This window comes from Macrotis lagotis, chromosome 5, assembly GCF_037893015.1.
Source record: "Macrotis lagotis isolate mMagLag1 chromosome 5, bilby.v1.9.chrom.fasta, whole genome shotgun sequence".
Taxonomy (NCBI): domain Eukaryota; kingdom Metazoa; phylum Chordata; class Mammalia; order Peramelemorphia; family Peramelidae; genus Macrotis; species Macrotis lagotis.
Genome location: NC_133662.1, coordinates 60,210,813 through 60,230,503, shown reverse-complemented (window position 1 = coordinate 60,230,503; position 19,691 = coordinate 60,210,813). Strand labels below are relative to the sequence as shown.

General features: G+C 36.3%; 1 protein-coding gene across 1 annotated transcript in view; it reads right to left on the bottom strand.

Moving 5' to 3' along the window:
• KCNQ5 (potassium voltage-gated channel subfamily Q member 5) overlaps positions 1-19,691 on the bottom strand; it is a 664,755-nt gene that overhangs the window by 70,466 nt on the left and 574,598 nt on the right. The window contains exon 10 of the mRNA XM_074237322.1: positions 13,864-14,084. Within this exon, the coding sequence (XP_074093423.1) occupies positions 13,864-14,084 (221 nt within the window). The remainder of the gene's footprint in view (positions 1-13,863; positions 14,085-19,691) is intronic.

The following is a 19,691-nucleotide window of genomic DNA, read 5'->3' as shown; positions in this document are numbered from 1 at the left end:
CATTTATTAAGTGTCTATATGTGCTGAGGCACTTTACTATAATATAAATATAAATATATATATATACACAAAAATGAGACAATTCATGTCCTCAGGGGGTTTATATTTCAATAGGAAGATAAAACACAAACAATACTTTAGTATTTATTGATTGATTAATTGGGGGAGGGGGGTTGTCCATCATCCCTGCATAGTTATGATGTTTATCCTTCCTTCTCTGAGAAGACCATGACATGAGGCTATGACATGAATTGGATTTGAGTGAGGGGTCACTGTGTTAACAGCCTCACTTTCTCATCCAGAACTATCTGGGTCCAGTGGCCAGATATGAATCAGGATGACTTAAAATGGCCTAGGATATCCCAGCAAAGCACAAAAGGTCTAAATGGTTATATAGGCCACCAGGGTTGTCTATAGGGCCCATGAGGGGGGGGAAGGAGAGTTGTCTTTACTTTTCATAGACTTGAGTTCAAGGCTTTTCTGTGCTTTTTTTTCTTTAACAAGGTAAAAGCCTATCCTATATTCAACGAATTGCTAGCTTAATTTCTTGAAAGGGGACTGGGGAGCCTTGGCCCTTTTTGTGAGGACTTAGAAAATATCTGGGGTCATCAAACAGTGGATTCTAATCCCCTCAATTTGCACAATTCATAGAATTAAAAGAAATAGGGTAAGGCCTGAATTTACCCTCTGCATCATTGTTTGCATAATTTCTCTGTCCTTCAACACTGAAAGGCCTTAGTTTAGGAACTTGGCATTGTTTTCTGAGACCAGGACATTTCCTATGGAATTCTTCCACTTCTTCAGGGACCCTCCATTGTTACATTACCCAGTTTGGTTGAAGAACCCAATATTGCCTCTGGCTGCTGTTTATTTCCATTATCTAAGGGGTCTCAGGTTTTTCCTCCAAGGAACCCAATCCAGGTTTCTGTATTTAGGCTCCCTCCTCTCTGGTCTCTCAGCTATGGTTTTTTCTGTTGCTTATCGAAATTCTCTCCTTTGAAGACCACATGCAAGGGTGAGTTCAGGAGTGTATTTAGCTGTGACTCTATCAATCATCTTCAAATGACTTGTGAATGGGGATGTTTCTACTTTCTGTTGGAAGGCATCAATGTCAGAATTAAGTCCTCATTAAGAAATGGCAATGAGGAGCCAGGTCAAAGCCCATCATTTCCTACATATTCATTCATTAACTATTCATTACTTGCCTACAAGATGAAGCAGAGACAGTTTTGAAGCTTGAAAAATCTAGGGTCTAATCCTTCCTTTGGACTTACTGAGAAGCTGGGCAAGTCACTTCTCTTAAGAAAGACTCTAAAATACTCTAAATGACCTGCAACTGTAGTAGGAGTTTCTTAAAGCAGTGAAATCATCATTTTGCTTTAAAACCCACAGTTTGTGGAAGCTTTGTTTTAATTGACAGTGGAAAATATGAAAAATTCCTTTTGAAAATGACAAATAGATGCAGTTTTTTTTCATGGAGAAAATGACAAATTACAGATAGCAAAATATGGGTTAGGCTATGCTCCAGGGTGACTATCCTCATTAAAACAAAAAGCTGGCTGATTTGGAAAAGGCAGTTTCAATTACCCAGAACGAACAATTCCATTATTGATTTAGGTAATTGGAGCAGCCACCGCTCAAAGCCCAAGCAGCTTTGTCCCAAGCTGTGGATAGTATATTCAGGAAAGATAAAAAGGGTTTAGCTTCCATCACTTCCAGTCAACCACTTCACCAGCCTCCCCTGCACAGTAATCCAAATAACCTAGGTACAAAGTAAAAGAGATGGGCAGATAGGCAATTTGTCTTGGCCATAACCCCTTCTACCATATTGGCCAAGACAGCTGTTTTCTTCCCTGGAGGCAGATCATATGAAACTAGCTGAGTGGTTGGCAGAAACATTCCAAATTCTTGGTAAGCTTTGCTTTGCTTCCTTGAGTGACTTGTATTTAAAACCATTCCCCGTGGTAAATGGTCCTGGCTTGGTGAATTAGTTTTATTAGGCTCTAGTCTCAACCAATACAGCTTAGTTTTGCAATAGCCAGGTATATAGCATTTCCTTCTCTCATTTAGACCCTTTGGGGAAGTGTGAATATTCCTAAGAAATTTTCCTTTAATTCTTCCCTTTGTTTTGCTAGTGGACCCAATAGCAGATCCTGCTAAATCCTTGTAGGTTATATCAATAAATAGAACAACAAAAAGAACCCTAAATTATATAGTGGGATGAATTTGGCTAGAAGTGATAGTACTGTTATTTTTGTTGTTTAGGTGTTTCAGGTGTGTCATTTCAGTTAATGACCCCTTTTTGGGGTTTTCTTGGCAAAGATACTGGAATGGTTTTCCATTTCCTTTTCTAGCTTATTTTGTCAGGTGAGGAAATTGAGGCAAATAGGGTTAAGTGACTTACCCAGATTCACAGAGATAGGAAATATCTGAGACTAGATTTGAATTCAGGAAGATGAGTCTTCCTGATGTCTGGAATTCTATTCACTGAGCCACTTCACTGCCCTTGTTATTATATGTAACATTATATTACATATAATCTGTCATTATTGTTATAGGTAATAGATATTAGGAGTCACTGGAACATTATTTAAATTCAATTAATTGCCAGATCTTGTTGACTCACATCTACCACCACCCTCGTCTAGACCTTCATCATTTCTCTTCTGGGCAGTAGCCTTCCAATTGGTCTCACTGCCTTTGGTTTCTCTCTGCTCTAATCCATTTTCCACATGGTGGTCAAATTGTGTCTTTTCAAAGGGCAAATATGACCATGTCACCTCTTCCTACTCCTAAGCTTCAAGAACTTCTTAGGATCTCTAAGAGAAGACCCAAACTCCTATGTATTAAATGAAAAGTCCTTTGCCTGTCTTTCTAGGCTGATTACATATATGTCTGTCTCTTTGATCTTACATTTTAGCAAAATTGTTTTACTTGCTATTTCCCAAATACAACATTTTCACTACAGTTTTTGTGCTTGGAATGAGCTTCCTCCAAAATTCTCCCTTCAAGGCTATCATTTAGTCAAGGACTATCTTGGAATGCCCAATTATTAATATTTCCTGACCTCTTAAAATTTATTTTGACCATATTTTGATTTTAATTATTTATGTATATTTTGTCTCCCTCCCTGCCCCCTTAGCCCGCTTCAGAATCTAAGTGTCTTGAAGGTAATGAGTATTTTATTTTTAAATTTTAACTCTCTAGAGCATAGCATGATTCTTAATACATGGTAGGATTTTTGAATTGCACAGTACACATAATTGCACAGTACATCAAACAAAGTACTAGACTTGATCTCAAGAAGATCTATGTTCAAAGCCTATCTCAGATTCTTACTAGTTGTATGACTCTGGTCAAAGTCTCCTAACTTCTCTAAGCCTCAGTTTCCCCATTTGTTTAATGGGAATAATAGTATTATTTATCTGATAAGGTTGTTTGAGAATCAAATGAAATAATGTAAGTAGTGAGCTTAGTATACCTCAAAGTGCACAGTCAATGCTACCAGTTATTTATTACTTGACAGTCTATTTACCTCATAAATTTAGCCAGTATACAGAGTATTCAATTTAAAAAATATGGTAATGCATAATATAAACAATAGTGTTTTTTTTTAAAATAGCTCACCAAACTCACTTCAAATGATTGGTGGCAAGAATCAATGCTTTGTGAAACCTCTTAAGTATAAAATAGAACCATGGGAAATATCAGAGGGAGAAATCTATGGCAATTTCCAATCATCAGTTCTGAAGGAGTGATGGGAAAGCTTGTTGCATCTGTAGAAACTTTTGCAACAGACTCATGAAAGAAGGAATCATTCATGAGCAGAAGGCAAAGGTGAAAAAACTCATCTCTCTATGTGAAGGTCCCAAGAGTAAATTATCTAGGAAACATTCTGTTAAGGTCTTTATGTTTTCCTCTTGGGCAAGGATGGCTTTTTCTATAACAGATATGGTAAGACTAGAAGACCAGGAATGCAATAGAGAAGATTCATATATCAATGACAGGAAAACTGAATAAGTTCTAAGCTCCCACCTAACACAAAGACTCTCTGATTCTAAAAATGAAAAAAGTTGGGCCAAAGTTAGGTAGAGGAAAAGAGCATTGATATGGTTGAGCAATTTCCCGAATCCCATACTGGGGAAAGCAAAAAGAAACCAGTGGATAACTTAGTTTTTGGGTTTTTTTTCTTTCTGTATCAGGTTTATAGTTGAGAAAGAAAAAAGGAAAGAAGATATAGACCTGCCTAACCCCTTTTTCTTCTTTATCAAGTACAGAACATCATGAAAGCTATTAAATATAATTTTAAAATTGTATCATATTGGTGTATTTTTGTGAAGCTAATGGGCCAAATGTGCATTGGAGAAGAAATAATTTGACATCTATGAATGGAAGTTATCATGTAATGGAAAGTGCTTCTCTAATGTGGGCTAGATTTTGGGATTTGTGTAATGGCTAATTTAGTGTTTATTTTAGAGGTCAACTACAGGATGATTCTGGAAAATCAGAGGTTGAAGCATTCTGAATATTAGATCCCCCCCCCCCCCCCCGGGCTAATAAAACCTATGAAAAAGGGTTTTTTGAAAGGAGCAAATTTCTTATCTCGGATTAGGTACTATCAAAGTTATAAGTTGTTTGAGTGGAGTGAGTACCTCTTTTATCTCATGTATATCTCCCACTGTACCTAGCACAGTTCTGTTCAAATGACATTAAAAAAAACACATTGAAATGAATAGAAATGACTCAAATGGAAATTTTCTTAAAATCCCCAAGTCTTTTCCTGACTCAGATGGAATTGAATCGAATTCAATTCAATTATATATTTATTATGTCTATTCTGTGATAGGAACCTGGGCAGGAACATATAGAGTTTAGATAGGAATTCAGGTGAAGGGTTCTTAGCCTGAAGCTCATTGAACATGCTAAAATTTTTTTTGATAACTTCCAATAACTGGTTTCTTTTGTAATCCTATGTATTTTACTTTATGCTTTTAAAAGCATTATTCTGAGAAGTTGTCCATTGATTTCACCAGATTGCCAAAGCAGTCCACAATGCATACAAAGGTTATGAACCTTTGGAAGGCACAGGCTTCATTTTGGTGGACTGAGAGCCAGCCTCAGAGTCAGGAAGACTGACCAGGGGCTGAAACAGTTCCAGGACACATACTGACTGTGTGATCCATCAAATCTTAATTTCTCAGAGACCAGGGCAATTTTTGAAGACTTGGAGAGAAATTTTGTGTGTTGAGTTGTACTGGTAGAAGAAATAATATTAGATGTATAAAATTAGAGGTCTAGATGAGAAAAAAAGCTAAAAAGGATTATAAAACCAAACTATATTTTCAAGAAATTTGGGTATGAAAGTCAGAGGAGAGATAGGACAATTACTAAATGAAATTGAAAAACTAAAAGATTTTTTTTTAAAGGATTGGGGCATTGTGCATTCCCTTTGAACCAGCAATACCACTATATCTATATCCCAAAGAGATCATGAAAAAGTGTAAAAATCCCACATGCACAAAAAATATTCATAGCAGCTCTTTTTTTCCCTTTTTTTTTATTAAGGATATTATTTGAGTTTTACAATTTTCTCCCAATCTTGCTTCCCTCCCCCCACCCCCACCCCACAGATAGCACTCTGTCAGTCTTTACTTTGTTTCCATGTTGTACCTTGATCCAAATTGGGTGTGATGAGAGAGAAATCATATCCTTAAAGAGAACAGAATTCTCAGAGGTAACCAGATCAGACAATAAGATATCTGTTTTTTTTTCCAAATTAAAGGGAATAGTCCTTGTACTTTGTTCAAACTCCACAGCTCCCTATCTGGATACAGATGGTACTCTCCTTTGCAGACAGTCAAAAATTGTTCCCAATTGTTGTGCTGATGGAATGAGCAAGTCCTTCAAGGTTGAACATCACTCCCATGTTGCTGTTAGGGTGTACAGTGTTTTTCTGGTTCTGCTCATCTCACTCAGCATCAGTTCATGCAAATCCCTCCAGGTTTCCCTGAAATCCCATCCCTCCTAGTTTCTAATAGAACAATAGTGTTCCATGACATACATATGCCACAGTTTGCTAAGCCATTCCCCAATTGAAGGACATTTACTGGATTTCCAATTCTTTGCCACCACAAACAGGGCTGCTATAAATATTTTTGTACAAGTAATGTTTTTACCCTTTTTCCTCATCTCTTCAGGGTATAGACCCAGTAGTGGTATTGCTGGATCAAAGGGTACATAGCAGCTCTTTTTGTAGTGGCAAAGAATTGGAAATCGAGGGGATGTCCATCAATTGGGGAATGACTGAAAAAACTGTGGTATTTACATGTGATAGAAATCTATTGTTCTAGAAGAAATCATGAGGAAAGCGTGAAAAGACTTGCATGAATTGATGCGGAATGAGCTGAGCAGAACAGAACCAGAAGAACATTGTATACACTCACAACAACATGGGGTGATGACAACCATGATGGACTTGTTCATTTCAGCAGTATGATAATCAAAGACAATTTTAAGGGACTTCTAATGGAAAATTCCATCCACATCCAGAGAAGGAACTGTAGGGTTTAAATGAAGACCAAAGCATATTATCTTCAATTTTTAAGAGTTGTCTTACGTATTATTTCATTTTTTTCTCATTAATGTTTTCTTTCTTCTGTTTGGATTTGATCCTTCTCTCCTAATATGATCAATACGGATTTATTGTTTAGCTTGGTTATAAATGTAGAACATTTATCAGATTACTTTCTGTTGGAGGAGGGGGTAGGGAAGGCAAAAACTGTAAAATTCAAAACCTTGCAAAAACAAATGATTGGTAAAAACTACCATTGTATGTAGGTTGGAAAAACAAAAATAAAATATAAGGACTTAAAAAAATTGATTGAGATGATTTTAGGCAGATGGAAATGAACTAAGGGCCAAGGAGAGACTGGAGAAAGAAGGAGGAGATGTGATCAAGCTAATTAACCTTATTAGGTACTGGAGATACCTCTTACTATAAGATAGGATGAAAGTAAGGAAGAATGAGTGCTACTGCTGAGAAGTATCCAAGGTGGAGCTGAGGGAAGGCTTCAACTTTCTCAGTGAAATATACTGAGTTATAGAAAATACATCTACTATAATTATGGGGTCTAGGGCTAGGATCATAAGGATTTGAAGAGAGAGGAAAAGGTTTAGAAAAATTGTGTGGAAAATAGACACTAAGTGAGACCTAAGGGAGTTACTGTTATTGTTCTTGTTCAGTAGTTTTGATATTATCTGACTCTCGTGTTTTCTTGGCAAAGATACTGAAGTAGTTTGCCATTTCCTTTGCTAGCTCATTGCATAAGAAACTGAGACAAACAGGGTTAAATAATTTGACCAGGATCACACAGTTAGTAAATGTCTGAGGCTGGTAATTCAGGAAAAGGAGTCTTTTTGGTACTCTATTCACTGTATCACCTAGCTGCATCAAGGAAGTCATTAAGGGTAGAATGAAAAAACAACCTCTAGGTAGCAGTGAGGAATGAAATGAGATAATTCATGTTTTTGAACTGGAACTTCAATTTCACTGATAAAGGAAAATCAGGTGCTACCACTACCATGTATTGGAAGTGTGGTCTTGGGCAAGTCTCTTAATCTCTGAGCACCCTAGGCAACTGTACAGTTGCTATAGTCAAAGTTAGGATCTGAACCAAAGCACCATCTTCACACTGACTCTCATGAATTTATTACATTGGATGAAACTGGGTAAATTTTGCAGCTTTCTTCAGTGATGCCCATCAGCCTAAGAATAAGAATGAAGATTTTGGATGGGGAGGGTGGTGGTGGTTATCTAGATTTGAAGATTATCAGGTGAGAAAGAGTCAAAGTCAAGGACAGTAAGAGACTCTTGAGTACTGGGTGGAGAAGGATCTGTTGGCAGTAGAATGGGGGTAGAAGTGGTGAGACTGAGAGATAGTAGATAGTGACTACTACTTATTTATTTATTTATTTATTTATTTTCTTAGAGACAAAAAAGGTTTCATTTAAGTATTATTGTGGTTAGAGAAGTTAAGACAGACATATCTATGGAAAGGAGAAAAATTTATGACCAAACAAGAAATAAAGTACATAATAAATTGCAAAATGGATGATCTTGACTATATTAAAATAAAAAAAAAGTTTTTGCACTAATAAAACCAATGCTGCCAAGATTAGAAGGAACACAGAAGTTGGGAAACAATTTTCACAGCTTAGAGTTCTGATAAAGGTCTCATTCCTAAAATTTATAGAGAATTGAATCAAATATATAAGGTTACAAGCCATTTCCCAACTGATAAATGGTCAAAGGATATGAACACGGAGTTTTCAAATGAAGAAATTAATTCTCTCTCTCTCTCTCTCTCTCTCACTCTCTCAAATCATATGAAAAAATGCTCTAAATCATTATTGATTAGAGAAATGCAAATTAAAACAGCTATGAGGTATCACCTCATACCTATCAGGTTGGCTAAGATGATCAAAAAGGGAAAGATCAATGTTGGAGAGGTTGTGGGAGGATTAGGACATTAATGTATTGCTGGTAGATTTGTGAAGTGATCCAACCATTCTGGAGAGCAATATGGAACTATGCCCAAAGAGTAATAAAACTGATCATACACTTTGACCAATACTAGGCTTTATCCTAAAAGTCCCACATTCCAAAATATTCATAGCAGCTCTTTTTTGGTAGTGGCAAAGAATTGGAAATTGAGAGGATGTTCATCAATTGGGGAATAACTGAATAGGCTATGGTTTATGAAGTTATGGAATACTGTTGTTCTAAAAGAAACCATAAGTGGTCAGACTCTAGAGAAGCATGGAATGAATTACAGGATTCGATGCTGAGCAAAAGGAGTAGAACTAAGAGAACAATGTACATATTAACAACGACATTGTGACTTGATCAACCTTGATGGATGTAACTCCTCTTAGCAATTCAGAGAACTAGGATAACCCTGAGAGACCTGTTGGATAATGCTATTCCCCATCCAGAGGAAGAAAAACAAAACAAAACCAAAAAACCCTACAGAATCTGAATGAACAACAGTGTTCACTTTTAAAAAAAATTCTTTTATGTTTTTCCTTTCTATCTCCTAATTTTTTCCTTTAGTCCTAATTCCTCATGTACAGAAAAAGACTATTCATTTTGTTAAATTCAAATGTATATGTACATTGTTCAACAGACTGTTCACTGCTGAGGGGAGGGGGGGGTGGGAAGGGTGGGTGGAAGAAAATTATGTAACTTACAAATATGCATATGCATGTGATGAATGTTGAAAAACTTTCCATAACATATAATTGGAAAAATAAAATAAAATATCAATTGGAAAAAAAAGCTGAGCCAGAGAGAGAATAGGGGATTAGTAGCTGCAGCAACAGGAATAGCAGCTGCCAAGAAGGGACAAGCAGTAAAGAAGGATATAGGAGCCTGAGAGGTTATTTGGGGGATCATGCTCCCTCAGAGAGAACTGGTTTTCAAAGGAAGGCTGCACAATCAGGGGATAAGCAGCAAAGAAGGGTAAGGCATGAGAAATTATTTGGGAGATCATGCTTTCCCAGAGTGGGCTGGCCTCCCAAAGGAAGAAGAGTCTGTTTCTTTTTTTAAGGCACTGTTGGTACCTGTGGCTGATTCAAAAAGTAGGCAAGAAATTCCTAGAATAAAAAATACTAATTTTTTCTTCTAAAGCAATATTTTCTCAGTCAATCCCTACATAGACTTTTGTTTAAATATTTCCTTCAAAATTATCAGAGAAGTCACCATTGGTAAAGTCACAAGTTCAACTCAGATAGTCAAGGAAAATTAAGATTGAAAAGGTTCTTGGGGGTTATCCAGTTTGACTTCTTACTAAATGTATGAATATCTTTTACCATATCCTTCCATAAGGTAGGCCTTTGTTTGACCATCCCTAGTGTTTGATTCCAAGTTTGCATTTTCATTGTTACTTACAATTTTTTAAATTTTAATTTAATTTTTGGAGGCAACTGAAGTTGTCCTCCTGATTCTAAGAGCCAGTACTCTATCCACTGGATCACCTAACTGCCTCCATTGTTGGGTTCTAATAGTTTTAATTATTAGAATAGTTTTAACTATTAGAAAGTTCTTCCTTTACATTAAATTGAAATTAGTGCTAGTTCTTACCCTCTGAACAAGCCTATTGCTTCTTTGATATGATGACCCTTTGACTCTTTGAAGACAGGTAATATGTTAGGGTAGAAAGATCATATGGAGTAAAACTTCTTAGGAGATGGCTAGTTAATTCCAACTCTGTACTAAATAGTTATCATTTAATCTTTTAGGGGCTCTTATTTCTTCATAAATAAAATGATATGGCAGGACAATATCACCACTAAAATTCTAAGCACTGAAACTCTATAATTCCTTGATTCTATATCTCACCCTAGCCTTCTATTCTGCGGGTCAAACACTTTCAACTTCAACTTTTTTTTTTATAAGACAGAGTTTACAGATTTTTCACCATCTTTCCTTTGCTTTTCTGGATATACTATAGTTTGTCAATTGGGAGTTGGCTTTCCCAACTGAACATCATAACCCAGATAAGCCTCTGATCAAAGCAGCACAGAATAAAATGATAACTTCTGGTCAATACTTCTGGTACCCTACTAGGTAGTGTCAGGAATCATCAGACTTTCAACACTAAAACTACCTGGAGTTGGATGACCAATGTAGAGAAGTGCAAGAATATGGAAAAAGTTAGAACTGTGACTCTATCCAGTGGGAAATCCATAGCCTTTAATTGGTTGGAAAAGGAAGAGATAATAGAAAAAGAGGTGAATGGAAAAGATGAGGAAAATCAAATGTGACCTGTGAATGGTTTTTGGAAAAGGGTGGCTGGAATGGTGATGTTGCTAAGACTCTCACCTTCAGGATGGGTTCTCAGTGGTCACAGGTGAGGGTTCTGAATCTCTCTGAAAGATTTTCCAGTTTCCTAGACAGGTACTCCAAAGTTGGAGGAAATGGAGACCAGAGCCAAGGGGAAAATCCAAATATTCAATCCCACTGTCACACCCAATGAATACTAACAAAAGGACATTTTGAGTTAACATCAGGAGCCCTGCAAAGTTGTATGTGTAATTTGTTTTTCCTTATATGCCATATTTCTCCATGTAGAAGATGCATCCTTTTTTGAAAAATTTGGGGTCCAAAAACTGGGAGTGTCTTATACAGCGATTGTAGATTTTTTTGCTTGCATTTCCTGCTTTTTCACACTTGTCTTTGTACTCATTGTTTTGCATTTGTTACTGGTATATTAGGTTATGGTTTTCTACGTTCTGCCCAGAAATGGCTCAGAAAAGATTTTTGTCCAGTGCTGAATTCAAGTACAAAGTGAGCCAGTTTGCAAAAGTGAATGGAAATCATGCCGCTGAATGTCAGTTTGGTCCTCCTCCTGAGAAAACAATCCAAGATTGGTTATGGGAAGAAGAAACCCTACTGAAAATGCCTCAGCAGAGAAGGCCATGAGAGGCAAGTCAGTCCAATGGCCTGAGTTAAAGAGGGAATTGAAATATGAATTGAAGAGCAAAGGGCCATTGGAATTCCTATGTCCACAAAGGTGGTCCAACAGGAGGCAAGAAGAACTCATGATGAAAAAGAAGTGGCTGATTTCAAAGGAGACACAATTTGTGCTTCAGGTTCATGAAACGGAACCGACTAAGCATGTGTCCATGCATCTGACTTGCCCTGGGAGTGCTTGTGGTCAACCACAGACCAAAACACAGAGAGGAGAGCAGTCAGAGCCTCTCCTAAGACAGTGGTTTGTCATCAAACACAGATGAGAATGAGCTAATGGATGGGAGTTTTGCCAGTGATGAGGAGTTGTATGAATTTTATGATGAATAAAACTTGAGTTCAATAACTTTATGTAATACATCTTTTTTCAAATTTTGGGCCCCCAAATTAAGGTGCATCTTATACATGGGGAAATATGGTATTTCCCAATGGAAAATTCTTTTTCTTGATATCTAGCAATGCCTGCACTTCCCATTAAAAGTATACCCTGTTTTGAAAGAAATGTTCTACTGTGAATTTTGTTATTACAACTTAATAAATGATAAAATGGAAAAACTCAGAGGAAAATGGAAAGATCTTTGTAAGCTGATTCAGAATAAAATGAACAGAGTTAGGTGAATAATTTATACAAATATAGTATTATAGAAAAACCTCACAGTTTTAAAACCTTTAGAACTCTGGTCAAGAAAATTAGCCAAGAGTCCAAAAAAATGCCTATATAACATGTCACTCACTTCACAATGGAGAGGTGATGAATTTAAGATGCAGAATTAGGTAGAAACTATGCAAAAACTGGAGTCAGGAGAACCCAAAGTTCAAATTCTGCCTCAGACACTTACTACCTGTATCAAATCATTTAATCCTGTTTGCCTCCATTTCTTCATTTGCAAAATGAGATGGAGATGGAAATAACAAGCCACAGTTTTTTTGCAAGGCAATGAGGTTAAGTGACTTGCCCAAGGTCACAGCTAGGGAGGCTGGATTTGAACTCAGGTCCATCTGACTCCAAGGTCGTTGCTCTAGCCACTGTACCATCTAGCTATCCCCACTCCAGTATTTTTTGCCAAGAAAACTGTAATTGTCAGACATAGCTGAAATGATTCCACAATAATCTGTCCTGCATATCACAAATGGACTAATCTTCATAAGCATAGAGTTCTCATCATGTCAATACTCGGAAGCTTGATTTGGACTCTAAGAGTATTAGATCTGGAAATGATCTTAGAAAACAAGCTCTTCATTTTCGAGAGAAAGAAAGTGAGACCAGGAGAGGTCAAATGACTTACCAAGGCCCTCCATAATTTGGTTTATCTGTACTTAAAAAATCTCACGTGTCACTCTATTTTTAATTTACTGCTCTAAACAGAATAGTTTTCATTCCCATCTCCCTCCATTGGAGTGTGAATTTTTGTATCCTTGACAGCACAATGTCTATGTAGATGTCAGCTAATATTAATTTTTATTTTTCCTCCTCAAAAAATAGTAAAATATTTTATAAAAGTAAATCCACATTCCACTCAAGAAAATGTACTGGCTGGCAAGCCTACTCATCCTGCTGCATGGTGATCAATTAATATAAATTTAATTCTTTGACAGCAGGAAAATTTCATACCTCTCCTTATGTGCTTGCATTTGACTTCCCTTGGAAGAGTTTAAAAGAATCATCCAATATTAATTTCTCTGAGGTTTTATGATTGATCAGTTATATCAGAAGGGGAAATGATCTTTACCTTGTTTTCTAAGTGTTTAAAGTCAGAGACTTTGCCCACCAATACTGAAGTGGTTGTCATCTCCTTCTCCAACCCATTTTGCGGATGAAGAAATGTAAAACAGGATTAAATGATCTGATACAGTAGTAAGTGTCTGAGGCAAAATTTGAACTTGGGGTTCTCCTAACTCCAGTTTTTGCACATTATCCATTGAGCCATCCTGTATATTGTCAATGGCAGCCTGAAAGGCCAAATTTGACCTGTAAAAAATAGATATCAAAAGAAAGCCCACATTGGCTTTGACAAGGGTTTATCTGAGAAATAACTATTCAAAAAAATAGATATAAGGTAGAGACCAATGAAATACATTTCCTTTTAAGGTCATTTTCTCTGGTGTTGGCATTTTTTTTCCTACTGAAGCTTTTAAAAAGGTAAAAATTAAATTCTTTATAGTCTCCTAAAGACTCAAAGGCAAAGAATGAATTTTGAATAAAGACAAAGGATTCTCTCCTAAGAGTTGTTTCTTTTTTCAAACAGTCCCTTGGAGAATTAATTACTTAATATGATCTTTAATACAACATATCAACCACAAAATGGGCATGAGGAAAATGAAAAAAAACTCACCATCTATTACTGGCTTTGGTTGAGAACTTTTGAGACGCAGGGAAGGTCGGAAGCGAGTTCGGTCATTGAAACTCCAACTTTTCTGCACTTTGGTTGGGCTGCTCTCAGCTGTGATGTCTGTGCTTGGTGAACGCCGGTCTCCCACTGATGCTTGCCTGCTCTTTATACTCTGACCTCTTGGACTAGCCATTCGGACCCGTTCTTTAAAACTTAGCTTCTGGCTGTGAGAAACAGATGGGGTGTTTTTATTATAACTTGATGTATTTCTTTATTTTCACTAGGAAAAATAATTCAAGTTACCTGTACACAGTGCATGTCTTAGCCATTACAGCAATTTGAAAAAAAAAAAAACTGGTACCCTCCCTCCCCCATCCTAAAAACAACAAAGCCTTTCCAATCTGTGTGATTGCACGCCCTTGAAATCAATCACATTTTATAGGTAGACCCTCTTGAATTAACTGTAGAAAGGATTAAAACAACACACAGCAATTTGATGAAAATCCAATGAAAAGAATTACAAGTCAGCTAAGTTTTTACTTTTAGAACATAAGCAGGTGGTTTTCCTGATGGCTTTAACTTTAGAGAGTTTTCATATTTATTTCCTGTTCAGAGCAGGGTTCAGTGCATTTCTAATCATTTCTACAGGAAAACAGGGAAGACAGTTATTGATATACATATATATTTTCCACATGCTGCTTATTTTGCAGGCAAGGTTATGATATTGAGAGATTCATGCATTTTCATGACAGCTGGCAATACTGCATACATATCATCAGACAAACAACACTCCACACTTCACATTTCCTTTAGGCTGACATTCATTTGCATGAGACAGACAACAGGCAAGAGAGAACAACTTGGAGATGTAATGAGTACGATGACCGATTAACAGAAATGTGATGCTATGTTCCATGTTCACTAACACAATTTCCTGCTGTTAAACAGGTTATTGATTTGCTGTGGCAGCTTGTAAATTATTCCTGGCAGGACAGCCAAGTACTGAAATGCCAACTAAGTTTGCATTATTCGTGACTGATAAGAATTGTACTTTTAAAATATCAGACACAGGACATCATATGCATTGTACTACAGGTGAGGCATTTCTCCTCCGTCCAGGTGTTTGCAGGTGGATGACTAACTTCATTGGTATACATGTAAGCCATTTATGCTTTGCCCTGTAAATCTGCATTAGTGCATCATCAGTATTGTGTATCTGCTTAGTTTGTTCTGCCTAGAAAATAGCTAGAAGCATTCACAGAAGGGTGACACACAAATAGCTGTGTAGGAGATGCACAAACTTATAGAAAAATGGGGTTGCAGGTTCAAGGTAGAGTAATTTTTGGCAGTTCCATGAGATTTGAAATAAATTCATTGGGTCTAATGGGAGGCTGCTGTGTCACAGCCTTTGGGAGGTATGAAGATGGGTGGGGGAAAGAGGTATTTTTATTGACAAGGGTTGTCCAATTGCTCATGAAGTGGAGGCCTTGTCTTTTTCACTTACCGCAAGGTCCATTGTCCCAAACTGCAGCATGCCAACAGCAAATGTGTTTAGTGGATATGTATTTTGTGGCTAACGAGAAACATTAACATTTTTTTTCCATGCCTAATTGCTTAACAGATGATACTTTAAGGAGACACAACATTTTATGTGTGCTTAAACAGTATGAAAACAAATCAAACCATGAACTCCGGAGGTCATGAAATTCTGGAGAACAATCGACAGCTTGACCATGCACTTGACTGCTCTTCATTTGGAATACAAACATGACTGAGCCTAGCATGAATGGTTGGAGTAAGAGGGAGAGGGATTGAGAGATACATGCAAAGAACATGCTGGGCAGTTTTGTAAAAGGGGACTGTTTCAAGAATTTTTTAAAAACAATCACATCAGTAACAAGGTATCACTGTATGTGGTAAATCACATTTTCTAGCTGGCAGATTACTTTATGAAACATCAACTAAAGTAAAATACCTACATTTCTATATTTTCATACTACTCTATGAAAGTCACCAATGGTTGGAGGAAAAAAAAACTATTACTGGAGGGATAAAATGTTACTTCTTCCTCCCATAAGGTGCTAACAACTCCTGGTAAACAAAACCCTCGAATTCAGCTGACCCTCAACTCACTTTTTTAATCTAGGAAAAAGAAAGCAAATGTTTAGGTTCATTATGTCCCAGTCCAAATTACCTTTTAATCTCTGGACATTTGCTTCATTGCTTAGATTATGACTAGTTCAAGAAGCTTACATTGGCTACAGTATCTTCACCAAGATTAATGAATGGCCCCAATGATATATAATGATTATTACATATGTTCTCTCTTTACTTAATTTAATTCTATTAACTTTTCCAGGTTTCTAGATGGCAATTATGTTTTAAACTTGGCTGTAAATGAAATAAACTGATTTTTCTTAAACATTCTAGCTTTGTCACTTTCTAGTGATTACTGAATGAATGGAAGAGGCAGCAAGGAGTAATGGAAAGAGAGGCATCCTTGATGCCAGGAAGACTTGGATTCAAATCTTGTTTCTGACACAAATTAGTCAAGTAAATTTGTGCAAATTACTTAATCTCTCAGTGCTCTAGGTAACTCTACAAGAGGCAGAGAAAATGCCAACCTGCATTGGTGGAGAGTTTCCTTACCAGGAAATTTCCAATGCAAAAGAGAGCATAGAGTCAGCTATTCCCTCAGTCCTTTTCTAGATCTGTCTCTTTCTTGTATTAATTAAATGAGTGGTAAACTGAAAGTGGCAAATCAAGAATAATATGAATCTTATTTGTTCTGTTTCTTATTTCAGTCATTGCAAAATAATAGAAATTATTGGTTTCATTCAATCCACTCAGGTTTTCAAAAGATAAGATATGACTACTTTAAAAACGAGCCATTGTGGAAACAAGGTTCAACATAAACTATAAAGCAGAGAGAAAAATGGGTCATATTTCAGTACAATATTATTTCATTTGCTGAATCCTGGCAACCAAATGGATTAATATGAGGGTGATGGGTATGTCTCCATGTACTCAGCCTTTTGATCTTTATTTTTGCACACTCAACACTATCAAGGTTCATCATGAACAGAAATTCCAGTCCTCAAGAAATTAGACACAGATCTAACAAAATTGAAAATGTCAATAATGCTAAATTTCAAAAGACCCACTATTTTTCTTTTTTCTTTCCATTAAAGTTTAATAAAAGAGTCAAAATCACAAGAAAAACTTTGATTTAGCACAGGGGTCAAACTGGTTTGTGAATTGGTTTTTTAATATTTTTTTTTAACATTTTGAGATCTGTATTTCAGTATAATTGCTTTCCTTTTGCAATCCTGATTGTTTTATGTATTTAAAAAAACATTATTCAGAGAAGGGATTCATTCACCAGACTACTCAAAGGGTTAGTGACACAAAAAGGTTAAGGACCCTTGTTTTAGAGGCACAGATTTGGCCTTGAGCCCACTTATTGCTTTCATTAGTCTATCTACTTCTTTTCCTCACTGGAAATTAATAGAACTTCTTGATTAGGCAGCTATTATGCTGATTAGGGAGCTATTACTGAAAAGTACACTGATTAAGATTCAGGCTTTCTAATGGTTATGTTAAAGAATTTGGTCTTTTCTTATATCTTAATTTGTGATAAAAATGATCAAGAGTTTTTCTTCCCCTCCCCCTTTCCCTCACCCTAACAATATTTCTGTGCCATTGTTTTGAGGTAGACATTTCTGAATTATCCCCCATGCTAAAAATTCACTTTGGGGAAAGGGAATCAAGAAGGCACCAGAATCCAATTGAATCAAAGTCCTAACTAAACATATATTCTCTCACTCCAAGCCTACACAAGCCAGGTCTAAAAGCATCATTTCAACAGCAATCAGAAGTAAATATGGAGTGTTGATACGGCCCAGCATGCAGTATATTCCAAAGGTTTCCTATAAGGGAATATGGCTGCAGCATCATAATAACCATCAATATTCCTCATTTGGGCTTACAATGAAGTAGTTAAATGAATATGCAATGACTTAGTTGAGCCTTTCATATGATTATGTATCTTCAAGATCCCACCTTGGACACAACTGAGTTTACTCAGCTTATTTACATCCAATGCAGCTGGAATAATTTTCCAACTAGATGGATGTACCAGGGGATTGAGAGATAACAACATTATGATGGCCATCGCTCAATTGCCTCTGTAGTAGGTATATCATAACAGGCAACAGGCAACAAGGAAAATTACAAGCAGGTTGTAAACTCCCCTCAATCAAGAGAGAGTCCCTAGAAATCAGGATCTGTAAAGCTCTAAGGTGGGAGAGGAAGTGTAAATTAATCATGCACCTGATGTTAGTTGGCATTCTCAAAGATCATGTCAATAGTCAGGATGCTGGATACCTATATTTCCGAGAGGTGTACATCTTGAAGAGCTTCTGTTTATTACTACAGAGCTTACTAGGAGTGAGGGGAAATAGAGGATCACATTACTAAGCATTTCACTATTAGGAAAGGGCTTAGGTTTTTTTTTTTAATAGATCAAGCCAAATCAGGTTCCTGCTTCATTCTTTTGTAATTCTCCTGTGAATGCAGAAACCATAGAAGCAACAAGCAATACAAAACTACTTTTTTCAGTTCTGAAACATGAAAGGAATGCAAGGCCACTTCCAATTATGTTGGGAGTGGGAGAGGGGTGAGAAAGGAAAAGAGAGGGAGAGAATCATTACCATAATCAATTTCGGTAGGTGCACACATCAACTTCCATTTCAAATGAAAATGATCACATATATCATCAGTTACTATGGAGCTGTTCTTATTGTTAATAAATATTGATTTACTTTTACTAGCATATATAAATTAAGAATAAATGAAATCATTCAGAGTGTTTCAGCAAACATAGAAACATATATTGAAAATCACAATATTACTCAAATATTAAGTGGCTTGAATTAAAAAAATGGACTTGTAGTTTCTTTGTTTACAGGTGCCATCTAGATATAAGGAGATGTGATTAGGATATATCATTTTGAGCTTTACGTATAGGAGTGTGCATGTTAAAAATGACCAGATGGTGGGAAAGGAAAGAAAAATGATTCACATTTATTATTTTACAGAAGTAATAGTTTCTTGCAATATCATATTGTAAAATGTGTATGTAAAAGGAACCAATTCTCTTCTTGACAAGAAGAGAACTGAAAGCAAAAATGATATTCTTCCAACAAATGAACATTTTGCCAATAAAGACACATTTTGATTTAATATGCAGAAAAATAGAGGCAGGTCTTATTTAGTCAAGATTCACATCACATGCAAATCACTCAAAACAACACAGTTAGAAGAAATAGAAAGTGATGAGTTGAAGATATAAGTAGGGGAAATCTGAGATAGCAGACATTTGGCAATTTTTGAAAATGTCTCAAGACAACAGATCCCCACACGAAGAACTATACACAGCTGCTAAAAAATATCATGCTTCAGAAAAGGCACTTAAACATATCATAACACACAATTTCACTAAAACAGAGAATAAAATTTCTGTTTAAAATTTTAAAATGTTTCTTTTTGTGACCATTCTCATGAATTTAAGATATGTCAACGTTTGATACATTATTGCTGAAAAGTTCAAAGACTTCTCTTCACACCTTAAAAACTTTATAATGAAACTTAATGCAGAATTAAAGTATTTAGTCATATCTTGATTATTGCTGATGACAGAGGACAGGGTGAGTCAGGACACAGCTAATCTGCAAATCTTAGTTTAATTAATAAGAATACATATGACCTCATTTCCCAGATAGTGAAAACAAGTTGGTAGCAAGTGGCAAAACTGTCTGCTTTGAGTTTCA